This window comes from Sarcophilus harrisii, chromosome 3 (assembly GCF_902635505.1).
Source record: "Sarcophilus harrisii chromosome 3, mSarHar1.11, whole genome shotgun sequence".
Taxonomy (NCBI): domain Eukaryota; kingdom Metazoa; phylum Chordata; class Mammalia; order Dasyuromorphia; family Dasyuridae; genus Sarcophilus; species Sarcophilus harrisii.
In genome coordinates, this window is record NC_045428.1 from 504508719 (window position 1) to 504528699 (window position 19981).

The 19981-nt window shown below is 39.0% G+C and overlaps 1 protein-coding gene across 5 annotated transcripts in view; it reads right to left on the reverse strand.

The window, feature by feature from the left end:
- The window catches only part of TENM4 (teneurin transmembrane protein 4), a 1164499-nt gene that overhangs the window by 168289 nt on the left and 976229 nt on the right, over positions 1-19981 (reverse strand). For all 5 annotated transcript variants that reach the window (XM_031963708.1, XM_031963710.1, XM_031963707.1 and 2 more), the window contains one exon: positions 11329-11514. In XM_031963708.1, coding sequence (XP_031819568.1) covers positions 11329-11514 — 186 coding nt within the window. The remainder of the gene's footprint in view (positions 1-11328; positions 11515-19981) is intronic.

Genomic DNA, 19981 nt, shown 5'->3' on the forward strand with positions numbered 1-19981 from the left:
CTAATACTTTTAAGAATGTTTGATGAACTGAAATCAACCACACTGAATGGATCACCACTGTCAGGTTAAAATGGATTCTAAGTGATCTAGAGAAATCCCATAAAGTTCTAAAATTATATGATGCTATGGGTCATTTGGGTCAGAGCTGATTCAGCTGACCCATCTGTTTAGCATAATAATAGCAAAGTGGAATTGTATAATCAATCCAGATAGATTTTTCCAAGTTGATGTCTAAGCATTCTCTTTACTTATTTTTAAAAAATTTGGCAGGGTACATTCTTGAATTCAGTGATTTTTAACCTTAACCATATTTTCAACAAAATGTATATTCCCTGAGTGCAGAGATTTTTAATTTAAAAAACTGTATACCTAGCACATAGCATAGTGCCTGGCACACAGAAGATACTTAATAGATGCTTGTTGATTGAATGATTGCACCAATTTTCTGAAAGGTTTTTTCTAAAGTTAACAATGGAAAATGGCAAATGGCATGGAGAGGTGATGGGGCAGCTGGGGGCACAATGGATAGAGCTCTGGGTCTGAAATCAGGAAGTCCTGAGTTCAAGTGTGATCTCAGATGCTTACTCTGTGTGTTCTTGGGCAAGTCACTTTAGCACTGCTTGCCTCAGTTTTCTCATCTGTAAAATGGAAATGAGAACAGCACCTAATTCTCAAGATGACAATGAGGATATATCATTTTATCCTAAAAATTTCTAAATCTTATTTTATGTCTAAATCACATTTCTAAATCTTAAAGGAGTATAAAATAGTGATTACTATGCCATCATCAAATAATAATTATTATTTAAAGAACTGTCATAAGGAATAGGGATGAGGCTTGTTCTGCTGGGCTACAAATAAGCAAAGGTACTTGAAAGTCAATTTTTGACTCGCTACAAAAAATACTTAGTAAATGGAGTTATTCAACAATAGGATGGTTAATCCATAGAAAAGGTGAGTTTTCTATTACTAGAAATCTTCATTTAGAAATTGGATGGTGATTTAAAAATCATACTCATTGGAAGTATGTTTTAATGAGATTAATACTGTGATTAGGATGAAGTGATCTCTTGGATTCATTCCATCTTTGAGACAGAAAAAAATCTCTGGCTCCATGTTGTATCTCCACTTAGCAATGTTTTCAAAAAGAAAACTCAATATTTTACTGACTTGTTACCTCTATCTGCTTGGCTTTTCCTAACCATGATCATGACGAAGCTGTCATTAGTCTTGGTCAATGACCACTTATTCAACATTTATATGAACTATGTGCTGGCTGTTGTGGAGGATACAAAGCTCTATGAAACAAGTTTCTGACCCTTCTTTAGCCCTTATGTTTATCTTGTATAATTCTACCTATTTGGGGGCCTTTGTAGTCCATGACATTTTTTAAGTGGGTTTGACTGTGACAACATAGATTTTGTCCTCTATAAGTAACTTCTGGAGGCCTTGAAGGGTTGGGGAGACTCTCCAGGAAGTTTTTTTGGATAGACTTAGAGCAAGACAAGATGTCAGATGTGTTAGTCCAACTCCTTCCAGAGCAGCTGTTCCCAAAGTGTGGTTCAAGGAAACTCCAGGACTCTGAGGATATTTCTTTAAGATGGACCACAGACCATCTAACTGATGGTATCATCTACATCTTGGATGCACCCACTGACTTTTCTACTTGGCTTGGGAAATCTCTTGATGATTATAAACTGGTGTTTGGGGAATACACTTAGCAAGAGTCCACTGTCCTGAAGTTTCAGTGAGGGAGATTCAAGAAGAACTTCCTGTTCTATTCTACAAAATCTGTCCCACAAAAGAATGAATGGGCTGCTGCAGTATTAAGGCCCATGTCACTAGAAGGGTTCAAATGAAGGTTGTCACATTAAGGAAAATGGGACAGCTATAAAGTGGCAGGTGAGGTAAGAAGAATAATCCCAAGGCTGCCTGCCATTTGATTCAATTTAATTCATCATTTATTAAGTACTTATTATGTTTTAAGGCACTGTGCTAATAAGTGCCCTGAGAATCAGAATTGATTCCATCCTTGTTTGTGGAGTTGGTTTTCCATGAAGGAAGGAAAGAGAGTAAGAAGAAACCCAGAGAGAACTTCGTTTTTGCATAGGATCATAAATTTAGGACTTGAAATGGTCTTAGAGATTGTCTAATTTTTTTTATTAAAGCTTTTATTTTCAAAACATTGGGTGGATAATTTTTCAACATTGACCCTTGCATAACCTTGTGTTCCAAATTTTCCCATCTTTGAGACAGTCTATACCCCCTTTTACAGCTGAAAAAATTGAGGGCCTAGAGAGATAAAAAGCCATCATGATGTTAACAGTGAAGATATGGGAATCTGGTATTCCTGAGGGGCTTCCCCTACATGTCTATTTTGTGCTGGACATTGTTGCAAATTACTTGGGATTGTGGGTACAAAAATATGAAAGTGTTTGGATGATAATAACTTTGTTGTGATGGTAACTTTATCCCAGTGGCAATAAGAGCTATATCCTGGCAACAACTTCTGGACTCTCAGGTATGCACCTGCATCACAGGACACAAAATCCTAGCAGAGAAAAGTCAATGGACTCTGGCCAGGATGGCCACCTGTCAGGGATGTTATTGAAGGAATCCATGCACCAGGGCTGAGGATTGGGCTATATAACCTGTAATGTCCCTATGAAACTTGAGATTCTGAGAGGTTCTTAGATTTCTATCTTCAAGCTGATTCCTCTCCTTAGCATCAATACCTTGTGTGTACTGAAATCTCCTGGGGCCATCAGCTTGTCAAATATTCCTCTGTTTAAGGTAACCCTGTCCAGATCCCCCCAAAGCTTCTTTTTTCCCAGCTGGGTCAGAGGCCCGCCAACTGCCATGACCCAGCAGGTTTATGGGGGAGGTTAAATGTAGGGTTATTACAGACACTGATACCACAAGGTTGGCTCAAAGATAAAGGCTCATGGGCTGCACAAGTGAAACCTGATAGTTGTCAGGTCAAAGGGTGTAAGGTCTTCCTTAGAAAGTATGGTCTTTCTTTGTGGATCTCTCTATACCAGGAAATCTGGTGTTAGTCAATTGTGGAATCATGACATATCAGAAGGAGATTATGTTCTCAACTCCCTAATGTCAATCTGGTTTAAGACCGAAATTTATCATCTAATAACAAATTTAGTATCTCTACTTGTCTTGGATGACCACTGGTTTAGGTCAGAGTTTGGAATTTTAAAGATGTTATCAGTTGATACTTCACGGTAATCTTCTGACTATATATATATATGTAGCATCCCTTTGCTTTTCTTTCTTTTTTTTAAAAAGGCAACATAGTTTTGGGTGAGGAAGCTGTGGTTGAGTGGAAAGGGCATTGAGTTTGGAGCCAAGAATCTGGAGTTCAAATCTTGGGGAGTTCCTCAGCTCAAATCATTTACATGGAACAGTGATGTAAGTCTTTCTTTTTTTAATTTGTAAAATGGAGAAAAATAACACTTGCACTACCTATGTGCACTATAGGTGTGCCATAGGTGAATCTTAAATCATTACATAAATGGGAGAGATTATTATGCTTTTCTAAGATAAGCTTCTTTGTAAGATATGGATTCTAATATTTGCATTAAATATCTCATAGATTGTTGAGAGGCCACATGAGATTTGGTGTATGAAATACTCTAACTAAAGCATATCAATGCTACATGAATGTCAACTATTATTATCTTAAAGAATATTATTAACTCATAATAAAGTACACATTTATTGATTGTTTCCTAGAAAAAAAATGGAAAAACAAATTAATCTTAAAAGGAGATTATGTTTCCCAGTTTTCTCTATGGGAATCTAACTATATTAACTTTTTCCTCTAATGCTCTGCTATTATTGAGTCATTTCAGTTATGCCTGACTTTCTGTGAACCCATTTGAGGTTTTCTTGTCAAAGATACAGGAATGATTTACCATTTCCATCTCCATCTCATTTTACAGATGAGGAAACTGAGGCAAACATGGTTAGATGACTTGCTCGGGGTTACAGCTAAGTGTCTGAGGTTGAATTTGAACTCAGGCTCTCCTGACTCTAGACCTGGCACTATATCTATTGTGCCATATAGCTGCTTTTTTTTTCTCCTCTACCCACAGTCCCTATGAGTCTCAAAAAAGGAAAAAAAAATAGGGCATGCAGTTTATCTAAAAGAGACAATTAAATATAGAGTCAACATCACCAATTTTGAGATGTGGCCTACAAGAACTCATTTTGTCTTCAGTGTTAAGTAGACTGTGTCTCACGGACAGAGATATGCTTATTTGTGCTCAGAGAAGGTAGAGGTTATTAATTAATCTAATTCTGAGTATTTAAAAGAATAAGATAATAATAAACTGCTGGGATAAAATGAAGTTATTGGATTCCACAGGGTCAAGGATCCCTTTGCTTTCCACATACCTCTAAAACAGACTGATGTCTCCATAACCTGAGTAAGAATAAATGCAAGATTACCTAGAGAAACCTATTAAGTCCATTCTTTGATTTCAAAAATAAAAAATAGGAGCACTGGACAATCCTGGAACCAGCCTGATCTTTAATAAGCATCATTCTTGTGCCCATAAAGTTAATGATTGAAGAATAATTGCTCCCATTTCTAAACATTAGATTGACAAAGTACTTTCTTCATAAAAACTTTGAGAGGGCACAGAGACTCACATATGGTAGGACCTGGGAGGCTCACAGCATTTATGGGAGATTTTAAGACATCTAAGCAGCTAGATTACCATAGTGCAGAGAGCACTGGATCTGGAGTAAGGAAGACCTGAGTTCAAATCCTGCCTCAGATACTTATTAGTTGTTTAACCTTAGACAAGCCACTTAATGTCTGCCTGCCTTAATTTTCTTAGCTGTAAAATGGAGATAAATAACAACATCTAGCTCCCATGGTTGTTGGGAGGATAAAATGAGGTAAAATTTAGAAAGCCCTTAGCACAGTAAAGCACTTTAAGGTAACAGTTGCAAAGCCTGTGGCACAAAGTAGATACTTAATAAATACTAGTATATACTTCTTCCCTCCTACATCAAACTCTTCATCTTACAGAAGAGGAAACTGAGGTCCATTAAGGGCAAGTGACTTACCCATACTCCCATAAGTATCAAGGAGCAGAGCTGGGATGCAGCTGTCTCCTCATACATATCCCTTTCTTCATATCAATCCTTGGAGGACTCAGTCATAAAACAAATTTTCACATTCTTCCATTATTTTAGGAAGAAATATGGGAAATGAAGGCAATGGTCTGGGTTTATACATTACTACCATGTATAGATCAACAAGTTCTCCATCCTCTTGCTAGGGCACATGGAGGACTCTCAAAGTAATCATTACTGGCTTCTAAATCTATTTTTAGAGGAATTAACTACACTGTGGCAGTGATGAAGTGTAGAGGCTAATGAAACACCATATAATACAGAAAATCAAACTCTTTGAATTTCTAACACTTCATATCGGCAAATTAACAACCATGACCAAAAAACAGAATGGTTCTCAAAGGGAATGAACTTCTCTAGTGTCATTAGGAAGGGAGGAAGCATAGATACCTGGGTTGAAATACTGTTTCTGCTTTTTAATACCGCTGTGAATCTGGGCAAGTCCCTTCCTTTCAGTGACTCAGTTTCCTCATCTGTAAAATGAGGTTGACAATAATTGTACTTCTCAAACTTTTATAAATCTCTGGTGCCTTGTGTATAGAAGATGCTTAATAAATGCTTATTTATTGAATGACTACTATTATTTGCCTCTGAGGGTTGTTTTGAGCACAGAATTTTGGATTTTGGGATATGGATGAATTTCCTGGATAAAGAAATTCCCTTTCCTAATGCTGTTCAGAACTTTCTCAATTTAGAGATTTAAGAGAAATGCCCAGAGAATAAAGACAAAAGGCAGCTTGCCCTTGACCATAAGCCCAGAAATAGAATTTGAACACAGATCTTCCTGATTCCAAACTTTCTATCAATTAACTCAAATTGTCTCTCCCATAAACTTTAAAATGCTATCTATAAGTGTGTTATTATTTTAAAAGATAAAATGAAGCTCCACACTGTGTGTGCTCAAGCAAGAAAACAAAAGATTTTCTTTCATGTTCTATCCCACAGGAGATCTGTATATTGAGATCACAGGACTAAGAACTGGAAGGGACCTTGGAGCTCAGCTAGTCCATCATCCCAAACTATAGATAAAAAACTGAGGCTCATAGAAGGAGGAAGTGACTTTCTAATAGTTACAAGAGCAATAAATAGATAAAGAAGCAGGATTTGGCCCTGGGACTCCAAACCTAGTGCTCTTTCCCCTACTCCACAATGACTCTTTAATAATGATATTAAAACACAGCTCCCTTGATGGACTTTACCACAATGTCCTTCGACTTCTCTCCCCTTCTAGCCACAACTCCCAGTAGCTCTGACTCTGCTACCATTCCCCAATATGGAGGCTCAAACTCTTTCCTCTGCTGAACTATGGCCCCAGGAGCACCATTTTGCCAAATGTCATGCTTTCATGGGACCAATGAGCAAGATCAGCCAGGTAAGGCTGTACTTAAGGTGTACGTCCCCTTGTGTTACCCGCACACAAATTCATCAGAGTGTTATACCTGAGATGACAGGATCCAGCCAGGCAAAGGCAGAGATGCAAAAGAGGATCATTTGCAATCACCATGCAGGGAAAGGAGACAAGGACAAAGGGAATGTTTAGCACATCAATGCAGACCAATGTCCTTTCATCTGGACTGATATTAAGGCTTGACATCTCTTCAACATTCTATTAAATTGTGCTGGGTATTTATGACTTGATCAAACTTCAGGGGACAGTCTGTGCAGCTGTCACAGGCAGGACCCAGAAGGGGAAACTTCTATCTGTGACTTCAGAGAAGAATTGATTCTCGGAGGACCACAGCCCTGTGGTGGTGGAAATCAAAGGAAGAGGGTGCAAAATCGAATTCTCAACTCCAAAGAGGGGAGTCGGTGTTGCTTAAACCAGTTTTTAGAGTCATGGAGATGGTCAAGTGGGGGTAAAAGCCAAACTGAAAATAACTAATTATGGAAAGCTTTATGAACTCCATGAAATGGAGTTCAATTTGTTGACAAATCTCTTTGGGGAATCATATACGCTATGGGTCTGAGGAATGTTTCTAAGATCTAGTCATTTAACCCACACAAAGATGACTTTATCATCTCAAAGGCTGACATTCATAAGCTTTGGACAGTCTGGCGACTGGGGCAAAAAAACTCTAAACAAGTGATTAAAAACAGCTAACATCCTCAAACAAGCATGGGCTCCAATGGAAGAAAAGGGGGATTGTTTGAAGGAACTGAAGAAAAGAAAACTTGAGGAAAGAAACCATAACAGCTGTTTGAAAATACACAAAGGGCTCTCATGTAGAAGAAGCACCATCCTGCTTGACCCCAAAGGGCAGAACAAGACTCAACAGTTGGGACTGGTAGAAGCAATTGGTTGTTATCCTTCATTCTCAAAGAGGACCAAAATGTCATTTCTATGTTAGAATCAAGTTAGTGCCTCTAAATGTGGCTGATCAGACCAATATGAGCTCAGAATTCTCTGACACAGGTTGGACACAAATAGTTCCTAGGAACATTTAGAATAGTTTCTCCAGCTCTGTGCATCTTACACTTCTGAGCTATTTCAATTCTGCTTTGCTCAGCACCTTCTCTGATAAGGGCCCACCATACTGGGCAGTCCTGTGTCAGTGGTTCCATGTCAAACAATCAATTCTAAAGTTCTGGAGACCTTGAGAATATCCTTGTATCACTTTTTCTGACCACCTTGCCCTGTGTGAGTTCTCCATAAAATAATTTTTGTGCTCTCTGCATTAGAGTTGGAATGAAGTAGTTTACTTTGAGAAAGGGCCAATATGGGACGTTGGTAAGGATGATATTAGGGTACTGAAGATCCACAAGGGCAGGGATACTGTTTTATATAAACTTGGTATCTTGACAAGCACAGGGAAGAGTTTTCATCAAAGAATGTGCTTCATCAATATTTTGCTTAATAAATCCAGAACAGGGGAAAAAAGATGTATTTTCTTGATACCATGTTGAGGTGGGAGAAGGAAGTGTGGGGAAGTGATTAGAGTTTTGTTAAGGGAATTAGATCTGGGTGTGAATCCTGATTTTGTCCCTATTGCGTGATGTTAAACTAGGTACTTTGTTGCTGGATCTCAATTTTCTCCTTTATAAAATAAAGTAGAAGGAGTTGATATCTTCTAAGGTCCTTCCTGGTACTAAATTAATGATTCTATGAATTAAATGGCCTAAATTCTTTCTTCTCTAAATCTTAAGGTTCTATCAAGAATGCACAAATATATCAGGAGTTGTTGGGTTTTCCCCTCCTACATAAAGAAGAACATAAAGAAATTGTTATTGGAAGTTTCTGCCACCTGAACAGTACAGATCTCAAACAAGGTCATAATATAATCAACCTGACACTGATGGGCACATGAGGGCATTCATTGGCTACCTTCTTCTGCCTGGCAACAGAAAGATTCATTCACACACAGACACAACTGTTTCTTAACCTGAACCAAGGAGTCACCAGAGCAGTGAGGAATGGTTCTTATAAGTACTGACTCCCAAGGTCCCTCTGCTAACTATCTAATTATAGTTTTGGTTGACTGGTTATTTTTCACCTGTGTATATCTCTTCATGTTATCACATGGGGTTTTCTTGGCATTTCCTATTCTAGTTCATTTTATAGATGAGGAAACTGAGGCAGATAGGATTAAGCTAGCAAAGTCTGAGGCCAGATTTGAAGAAAAAAAATTCCCTACCAAAAACATGCAACCTAGCCTGTTTTAGTGCTTTTTGTTTTCTCATCTGTTGATGATAAAGCAAGTCAAAGTGCTGTCTCAAAGCAAGAAACTAGCAGGAAGGCAAGAAAGGAGAGGCCTAAGGAAAATGGATTTCACACTAAATAATCATAATGTCAGGGGAACTATTTGGCATAAGGGAGAAATTTCAGGACTGGGAGAAATGAGAAATGGAGTCTAGTTTCAGCCTGGCTGTGTGACTCTGGACAAATCACCTGCGCTTTAAAGGACCCTGCTTTCTCACCTATAAAATGAAGAAGGCGGCCTTTTTATTGACTGTCCAGAATTCTCTTCCTCCCCATCTCTGACTCCTGACTTCCTTCAAATTCCATCTAAAACGCCATCTATGATAAGCCCTTCCTGAGTGCTTTCCCTCTGTTGATTATCTTCAGTTTATCCTTTATAGATCTTTATACATAGTGTTTATATTGTCTCTCCTATTTACATATTTGTTTTATATTTTTATATTTTATATTGTCTCTTTTATTATACTGATCTCTTTGAGAGCAGGGACTATCATCTTTTTTAAAATAGATTTTAAAAAATCTCTCAGCTCTTAGCACTGTGCCTGCCACACAGTAGATGTTTCCCTAATGTCTACTAACCAACACTCTCTCAGGTATCTTCTGACTTTATCGATCAATGTTTATGGATTCTTTCCAGCTCTCAGAATTCCATATTCTAAGATCTCTTCTAACACCAAGGGACAATGCTCTGTACTTACTTGATGCTTAAGGAATGTTTGTTTTTATAAATGAATGAATAAGAAGGTTCCATGACTATGACTCCATTTAATTATGACAGGAAAAAGCGTAGGTGAATGGCAAATAAAGGAAGGGGCCAGAGATGAAGTGGAGGCTGGATATGCTATAGATTCACCTACTATGACTATCAAGGGAGCCTCAGTAGGATTTTGGAAGCTTGGAATGAGTTCTGTGGTTGTTGACCATTATAACTGTATGTGAAGGGTGCTGAGCTAAGGGCTTACTCGTCTTAGCTCTTAGAGGACAAGGACTGGAGCCTTGGTCATTTTTTATCTTCTGTAGCACATAGTCTAGGGGTCCTCAAACTTTTTAAATAGGGGGCCAGTTTACTGTCCCTCAGAGTGTTGGAGGGCTTGACTATAGTAAAAACAGAAAGTTTGTATTGTGGGCCTTTAAATAAAGAAACTTTGTAGCCCTGGGTGAGGGGGATAATCGTTCTCAGCTGCTGCATCTGGCCCGCGGCTGTAGTTTGAAGACCCTTGGTAGAGCCTTGGACATAAGAGGCATTCAATAAATGTCTGTATATGTGCCTTCTTCCTAGATTGTAAATCCTAGAAGACAGAATATGGGCTTATAAACAAGAGACCTTATTCAAGGCCTTACTCTGAGGCTCCTTACTCTCTGACCAAGAGAAAATAATTTTTTTAAGCTTTGGAAGAAAAAATTTTCCAAACTAAAACACTAGTAAAATATGAACGATTAGTACTCTTATCTCCTCTGGTGTTTAGCACAGTGATGACATAGACCAGAATTAAGGATAGAGATATAAAACTGATTTTATTAGTATAGGAAGATCCCCAGTGAGAAAACTTCCTCTATGTGGGTAGCTCACTAACTTATAGTCAAGAATGTCACTGGGGGGCCACTGAGAGGCAGCTGAGGGATGCAGCAGATAGAACACCACAACCCAAATTCCAATGTCTCAGATGCTGTATGTCTGGCCAAGTCAGTTCACAGCTGACTGCCTCAGTTTCTTCAATAGTTATAATAAAAACTAAGACATTAAGTGCCATTTTTCATGGTCACATAGTATTGTCAAAGGCATGTCTTATACCCATGTCTTTCTGGCTTAGGAAATATTTGTAGGATTTACTTTTTATGTATGCTGAACTGAATTAGGGTAAACCCAACCCTTTCCAATTAAGTAGGGCTTCTCAATTATTCAACTTGTAATCTGACTCTTGGTGAGAAAGAATTCTGTATACACGCTCAATAAATGTTATGAGAATTTAGTAATTATAGCTCATATTTTTGTTTTAACAAAGTGTTTGACATGGCTGATGTCATTTAGCTACACTCTGTGAGGTAGGAATGGTGTATAGTATTACCTCCACTGTGCAGGAGAGAAAGCTGAATCACAAGGTGTGTTTTCCCAGAGCTGGGGCTGGGATGCAGGGATGACTCCAGACCCATAGCTCTTTTTATGACACCACAGAGCCTCAGTGAAAAGCATGATTGGGGTATAGTGGGGATGGGAGCCAGAATTAGTGAGATGCACTGCTGATTGAGCTCTCTGATGAATTAATTCATGAAAAAATTGGTGATGGTGTCGCTCAATGAAAGGACATTCCTGTTGCATTCCCACATGGAAATGGACAATGTCAGAAGTGAACTCCCCAAGGACGGGTGCTCATGCCGTACCACATCACATAACCCCGATGAGACATGCTGCTTCGGTCTCCCCACACCCAGCCTAACAATCCCTTTCAAGGTTGCTTTCCTTTCCCCCGTACCAATGGTGCAATGTTCTCCATTCCAGCCAGGGCTACATTCACACTTCCCATCCCGGCAGGTCCCGTGCTCATTACAGCGAGGGTGACAGGCCCTCTGATCACAGGCCGACCCCATCCAGCCATCCTCACAGCGGCAGGTGCCTCCCATGCAGACTCCGTGGCCTCCGCAGTCCGATGCACAGATCTCTGGGGGAATAACCGAGAAATGGGGCAGGAACGGGTGGGGGAGAGAGGAAGAGGGAAAAGACAATGGGGGAGGGAGAAATGAGAAAAGGAACATCCAGAATACTGCTCTCCAGACACTACTTCCTAGCATTACAGCAATGAAAAGCATCTCTGAGGGTTGCAAATGCTAATGCTTTGGGACATTACCAATCCAAGGGGTAGCTGACTTTCCCCTTTCTCCTCAATTTCCCTTTGCCCTTTTCTCTTTTCCAAATGGACAAGTCTGGCTCACTAAGCTTTTGTGTTTGCCAATTCCAAGGGGGAAAAGCCCTTCTGAACAGATGCAAGGAAAGTCAAATTTAATTAAAAATTGGTTGTGTGGAAACAATCCAGAGATGAATCACTGATAATAAAATTAAACGATGGCAAAGTCTGCGTAACACATTTAACCAGGGGTTCTAGCTGCTGTGTTGCCTTTTCTAAAACTCGCCCCTGCTGTTGAAATTGGGGGAAGGAGAGGAAGGGACGAAAAAGTAATGGAGGATGATTCCCATTTTACAAAGGAGAAATCACCTGAGACTCGGCAAAGTTCTGAAGTGAGCTCCTAGATCACATAGCTAGGAAAAGGCAGAACTGAACTCCAGATCGGCCATGCTTTCACCAATCCCACAATTTTCCCAGAATACACAAGACATTTTTTGTGTGTTGTCTACAATCTGGAACTTTTCATCTGGACTTTCCTACTTTATTTCACCCCACTGCCCTTGCTGGCAAGCAGGACTGTTGGCCATTCTCTGACCTTTTACACCTGAACAATAGGTCCCAGGTGAAGCCTGATTTGGTCATTGGGGCTTAACTCAGAGTGAATGTAAAGAATCACTGTTTTGGCTAGAACCCCTAAGGAGCTTTCCCTCCCAGATTAATTTTTTTTTTCTGAGTAGGTAAAAGAGGTTCCCCCCCCCCCATCCATTTTTTGGCCCTCGTTTCTTATTTAGCCTTAATCATTGAATGGGTGTTGCTGCAATCAAAACTGAGACCTGTTGAAAATCTTAAAATGACCAAGTTCTCCCATTGCATCCAAGGCCATCTCCAGTCATCCTGATCTATCTCTGGGTCATTGGATCCTGATGACTCTGGAGGACAAAGTGAGGCAGGTGACTTTGCACAGCCCTCCCTCACTTAAATCCAATTCATCTGCATGTCATGACATCATCTTTCCAATGTCATGGTCGCCTTCAAGATCAAAAGACAAACAACAACCACTACCCACGATCATACATGACTTTCCCCACTCTTAAAATGCTTTCCTTCCACAAATCAGTTGCTGTCATTCTGTTCTTCTTTCAATTAAAAGCACCTCACTTCAGATGACACTGATCCTCCCCAGGATCTTTTCAAGCTGAAAGTGACCTCTCGCTACTCAAATTTTCTTCAGCCTTTTTTCCTGGCTTTTAATTTTTGCCAGGTTAGCATTGTTGTTTCATAATTATTCTTTCACATATTGAGATTCTTAGATTCCTTCTAGACAAGGTCTAGGTTATAACACTTTTTGTATCTTAGTACTTAGCAAGTCACCCTGTACATAAGAAGCATTTAATAAATCTTGGTTGTGTTGAGTTATATCTCCATAGTAATTGGAGTAACTAATTTATCTTGAATAAAATTCTTTTTGACCCTTCATAAAAGCAAGCTTTCCTGAGGCTCAAATTACTCATTTCTGGTTTAGAAGGGGTCTATATTCTATCTGGGTATTGAACAAGACCCCCCACCACCCCTCAGAAGTTAAGATGATATTAGAGATAGCATAGAATAGTAGGAGAGAGCACAGGATTCATTGTCAGGAGTACTTAGGTTCAAATACAACCTAAGACTTTGTTAAGTCACTTAATATTTAACATCCCTGTTCCCCAACTTCTTTCATGTGCAAAATGAAGTATTTGGTCCAGATCACCTCAAAGGTCCCTACTAAGCTCTAGGATCTTGGTTGAAGAGCTGGCTGCAGAAACAAAGGGTTCTAGAAATGGGAAAGAAGTCTTATATCCTTTTTATTTTCCACTGGCACAATTTCTCAGGACCTTACTTTTCTCATCTGTAAATGAGAAGGTTGCATTTTATGATCAGTGATGCTCTTATAGCTTGAAGTTGTGATCCTGTGTGTCATCCACCTCTAAATGAGAGCCAGTTTGGGTCACAGAAAGGTCCTTAGTCTGAGAACTTTGTAAAACGAATCCTAGTCACCAGCTGTGACCTTTTGTTAGAAGAATTCTAAAATTCTGAAATCTCTGGAAATCTCATTGAATTTTGCACTTGTCATATTACTATAATCATCTAGGTGACTTGTGTACCTATGTTATTTATGTGTGTGTGTATGTATATATATACATACACACACATATATACATACATACATATATATATATTTTTCTCCTCACCACAATAGTCTTGACTTTTTTCCTTGCCCACCAGATTCAAGAGAAGAAGAAAAGAGTGAGGGGTGATGATTTTGTGCAATTCTGACTCATTTAAATTCAATTCACGCAGGAGGCAAGACATTACCTTGCAATGTCATTGTTCTTCTTTAAAAATGAAGGGTAAACAACAATAGCCCATATCATCTCCTTAAAAGAATCATTTTGGAAAAAAACACTTAATCTTACACTGAGCAACTCCCAAGTTTATTTAATTTGCAGAGAAGGTGCCGCCATATATTAAAAGAAGGAATCTCCTTATTCTGGAGTTCTCTATAGCATTGAAATCAGAGGACCAATTTCCCTCCCTAAGGCCTGAGGCCCTGGGGTTGCAAAGACAAAAATAAAACAGGAATTAATGTTGTGTAAGGGTAAGTGATATTTTAAACGCCTTTGAGGCCCGAGGACCTAGTGGTTCTATGACATGCATCCCAGAAGGTTTGTGCATTGTACCAACAGCTGTTCCAGGTCACAGGTACAACTGGCTTGTGCATTTCTTGAGTCTCATCCAAGCCTTGGCCTGTTTGAATACTTCACACGACTTGGAGTGAGTCAATCTGAGTTTGTCTGCCTCATTCCAATTAACAGAGTCCCACAAATGAGAACAGGTCAGAAATTTCAGCCAGGTAGAGACCTCTCACAAGACTACTTTGCTCAGAGGTGAGATGAGGGCTGTTGCCGACCTGATCCCTGAGGAAAGGGTCTATGTATTTCCTGTCCAAGAAAGGAAGGGGGTTCTCCAGAGCTGGAAATGACCTCCATCCTTTCATACACACTTTAAATTAACTGGGGTTGGCCTAAGACAAAGGAAGGACAAAAAACAGGTGCTAAATAGACATTCCTCCTGTCTTTAGTCAAAATTCTTTCTCCCTCCCTATTCTTCTTTTTTCTCTTCCTCTTTCCTTTTCCTTTTTTCTCCCTTTCCCTTCCTCTCTTCTCTTGTCCTCCCTTTCTCTCCTTTCATCTTTTCCTCTCTCTTCTTCTCTTTTGATCTCTCTTTACTACATTCTAGCTGTAAACACCCTCTGGTTTGCCTTGGCTCAGGGATAGAGTTGATGTGATGATGTACAAATTCTAAGGTTGAAGGTGGTGGAAAGGAGTGGTGGTCATTCATTTGCCTAATTCAGGGTATTCTTTTTTTGTTTGCTTTTTGGAGAGGCTGTTGGAGTTTTAGTGACTTGCTCAGGATCACAAAGCTAGTAAGTATTATGTGCATGAGGCCAGATTTGAACTCAGATACTCCTGACTCCAGGTCTAGTGCTCTATCCACTGGCCCATCTAGTTGCCGCCGCCCCCCCCTCCCCCCCGGGGTGTTCTTTAGATGGCAGTTTAAGATGTGAAAGTCATCAGCAAATAGGATATCTGTTAAATGAAGTATAAGCAAATAGGCAGAAGATTTTCTACTGTCAAAAAAGTTTGCATTCCCTTGTAATCCTGCTGAAGAGACTTTAAATGGGAACAGCTTAAATTTGGTCACTCAGGCTAGAAAGACAATTTTCAGTTGCTTTTTCAACTGGCTATTTTTCAGCCTGCTGAGTGGTTCAGTGGATAGAGCACTGGATCTGGAATTAGGAAGATTGAGTTAAAATTTGACCTCAGATACTTAGTAGCTGTATAAACCTAGGCAAGTCACTTAACATGTTTCCTCAATTGTAAAAATAGGGATAATAATAGCTCCTCTCCCCCAAGGCTGTTGTGAAGATCAAATGAGATAAAATTTGTAAAGTACTATGGAAACCTTAAAGTGCTATAAAGTGTGATTATTGTAATTGTAAAAAACATACAGCAGCGGTTGTTGTCTATCCTTTGTTCTGGAAGAAGACCATGACTTTAGGGAAGTGGTACTAGGTAGCATATGGAAGTGAACTGGATTTAAGTGAAGGAGGTGCAAAGTAACCAACCTCATTTTCTGCTCCAAAGCCATCTGGGTCCAGTTGCAAGATACAGATCAGGATGGATGATTTGGAAATGGCTCTGCATGCAGTAGGAGGCTATGGCCTTTTTGGCATATTGACTTAGTTTTAAAATGTAATATTATCTCTATTTTATTGTATGAAGCAGATTAAAATATAATTGGGAAATGTTTAACAAAATGGGAAATGTTTAACAATAAAACGAAGATAGTGATGGTACGATCTAAAGGAAAGAGCTCTAATTTTGGAATCAATAAACTTAGGTATTGAGACCACTTATACTCCCTTCAGCAACAAAAACTGCTGAGCTAAGCACTTGGTTATGCATCTGAGACTCTGAGAGGCTTTCTCCCGGTATTTAGCTGGACAATGAATATAGTCTTCATTTTTCTGCTTTTGCTTTTAAAGAAAATTTGCATTATTCAAAGGACTTTCCAGATTCTATGTATTCATCATATTTCTTGGTCTTAATTGCATTATAGTATTCTGTACCACAATTTATTTAGACTATTTTATGGCAGGACATTTACATTGTTTTCAGATGTTTTGCAATTCCATATACTATTACCATGGAAATCTTTGAAGAGCTAGCTTTTGTTTGGTTTCAGTTTTTTGTTAACACTTTCAGGGTATGTGACCAACAACAGATTTACAGAATCAATGACTATTTTCGCAACTTTACTGTGGGCTAATAGACTGTGGTTTAAAAATTCATTAGTCAACAAGCATTTATTAAGCACCTACCCAAGTTCAGGTCCTAGGCTGAATGACAACTGGGAACATAAAGAAAGGCACAACCCAGTCTGTGCTCTCAAGGATCTCAAGGACTGATGGGCAATACAACATGCAGACAATTATGTAGAAACAAGATACAGACAGGATAAAATGGGGGTTTATAAATTCTTAATAGATGATGACTAATAGATGAATCCATGCTCAGATTCAAGAAGAAACTCACTATTTCCAGACACAATCCAATCTACTATGGGACAGGTGTTATTGGGATTTTCTTCTTTACATAGAGCTAAAATGTGTCTCCCTATACCTTCCCCTGATTGTTTTATGTCCTGGTCTCCAGAACCAAATACAATAAGTATAGCTCTTCTGCTAAACAACTATATTTCATGCTGAAGCACAGAATGGACAGAACACATAGTGACCATTTGGTCTTATGCATTCACCTTGTGGATGGAGAAACAAGAACTCAAAGAGGAAAGGTAATAATCAAAATGGTGAGTAAAATTCCAATAGAAATGGATTTGGCTTACTACGAGGTGAGCTAACCTTGTCCAATGCTTATTTTACAGAAGGGGATTATGGTCATGCTCAGGGAAGGGAAGGGACTTATACAAGTCATGCAATAAGAAGTCAAGAGTTAAGTTTCTGGATAGTTATAGTTCTGTGGAAGGATTTTCTGAACCACAAATTCCCTTCAGTTTGATGAAATCAAAGATCTGAATTAAAAAATAATAACTTAAAATTTAAAAATTAATTTTTAATTAATTAAGTTTAAAAATAAAAGGTTTAACTAGAGAGAAGGCATAGTTGGGAGGAGAGACATTTCAGGGAAATAGTGGTATTCTCCACTCAAATCATCTGATATTTACTTGTGTCTCTACCAGCCCTTGAAGATAGGGATTGTTTGTCTTTGTCTTTGTAAGTCAGGGGCACAGGTCAGTCCTGACTCCCAGTATTTTCTCTCTCTGTCCCCCAGCCCAACAATGTTTTCTATAAGAAATTTTTTTGCCTTTCTTTGATGCTAGTACCTTCCCTCTCTTGATTATCTTCATTGTATATTGTCTTTATCTTGTTTAGACAAGCAAATATTCAAATAGTTATTTCCAAGTTGTGAACCCCATTAGACCATGGACTTCTAGTGAATTAGGGCTGTCTCTTGCCTTCCTTTGTATCCCCAGTGTTCAGAATAGTGCCTGGCACTTTAAGGGATACATTTAGGGTCATAGTAAGTGGTCCTTAATAAACAAATGCTTGTTGCCTGCCTGATTGATATGGTAGATACTTAGAAATGCTTGTTGAGCCCTTGATTTAGAAAGCAACTAACTGAGAAATAAAAGAGGCAAAAACTCTGAACTAACAAAGTACTAGAATCAATGTTCTACAAAGAATGATTGGGGTTTAGAAGGGGAACGCTCAAGAAATGTCTCCTAGAATTAAGTGGCTGCCCCTCAGTTGGAGAATGGCTGAATAAGTTATAGTATATACATATAATGGAATATTATTGCTCTATAAGAAATGATCAGCAGGATGATTTTAGAAAGGCCTGGAGAGATTTACATGAATTGAAGTAAAGTGTGTAGAACCAAGAGAATGCTGTACACAGCAAAAAACAAGATTATGTGATGATCAAACTGATGGATTTGGCTCTTTTCATCAATGAGGTGATTCAGATCAATTCCAATAGACTTGTGATGGAGAAAGCCATCTGTATACCTGAGAAAGGATTATGGGGCCTGAATGTGAATTAAAACATAGAATTTTCACCTTTGTTGTTATTTACTTGCTTGTTTTTTTCTCTCATTTTTTCCTTTTTGATCTTATTTTTCTTGTGCAGCATGATAATTGTGGAAATATGTACAGAAGAATTGCACATTTAACCTATATTGGATTAACTCTAGGGAGTGGGTACAGAGGAAAAAAAATATAGAAAACAAAGTTTTGGCAAGGGCGAATGTTGAAAACTAATTTTGCATGTATTTTGAAAAATAAAAAGCTATTATTAAAAAAGAAAGAAATGTCTCCTAGGCTGACTTCTTTGAAAAGGGCACAGATTTGGAGTCAAGAGACTGCAGGAGCACAAGTCCTGGTTCTGTCATATACTGAGAATGAGTTCAATAGCATGGGGCTTAAAATTCTCTCAGCCTCAATAGCCCCCATCTTTAAAACGAGGGCAATAATACTTATACTATTTATTCCTCAGGCAGCAAAGACTAAGTAGTATTGTTGCTGTTGTTCAGTGGTACCTAAATCTTTGTGACCCTATTTGGGGATTCCTTAGAAAAGATCCTAGAGTGGTTTGCAATTTCCTTCTCCATCCCATTTTATAGATAAAGAATTGAGGCAAATCTAGGAGAGGGGTTGGGAGGGAGGGGGTAAATGGAAATACAAGGTTTTTCAAGAGTCAGTGTTGAAAATTTGTCCTTGCACATGTTTTGAAAATAAAAAACTTCAATAAAAAGAAAACAAAAACAAAAAATAAAACAAAACAAAAAAGAATTGAGGCAAACAGGATTAAGTGACTTGTTCAGGTTCACATTACCAGTATGTACCTGAGGGAGTTGAACTCATGAAAATCAGTCTTCCTGATTCCAAGCCCAGTGCTCTGTCCCTTGCACCACCTAGCTAGGCAATATAAAGGTGTGCTATTATTTTTTGATTAGACTATAAAACGTCCATGAGAACATTGACAGTGTCTTATCTCATTTTTGTAACCCAGAGCCACCCCTCACACACAGTGAGCACCAAATCTCTAATGGATGGATGGATGGATGAAGTAAATTAATGCATTCTAGGCATCTGTGACTGCCTATCTTGTCAACAGCTGGCACCTCTAACCTCACTGAGGCAATGAAACAAAACTAAGCTGCTGCCCAGGGGCTGAAGGCCTGGGAGCCAGCAGCCTGGCATTCTTTGCCTTTGTAAGGAAACTCAGGGACCTCTTCTACCTCTGGCAGTGTTTTTGTTCTGAGTTCCTTGGTCATATTCAAGCCAGATCCCAGCACAAAACTCAACCCTTCAGGCGCATTCTCACACATGGCGGGGTTACACTACCTGTGAAGACAGAGGAATCTTCTATCTAAATATTTCTCTAAGCTTCCCATTTAACTCAGCGCATCCCTTCTGCAGCTGGTCATTAAACTGCCCTAAGGACATCTGCTCCCTACATTAGAACTTTATGAGTGGGGGTTCCCTCCCCATGGGAGGCTTTAATGGCTGAAGTCTGAGCAGAAGTAGCCTTCACATTTATGGGGTGCTAATAAAGAAGATCAAACTCTGTGGGGCTAGTTCTCATTAAAACATAAGCCTTTCTGGCTGCCTTTACGATAGGAGCAATGTTCTGAAGAGGAGACAGAAAACCTGGGATTGGAG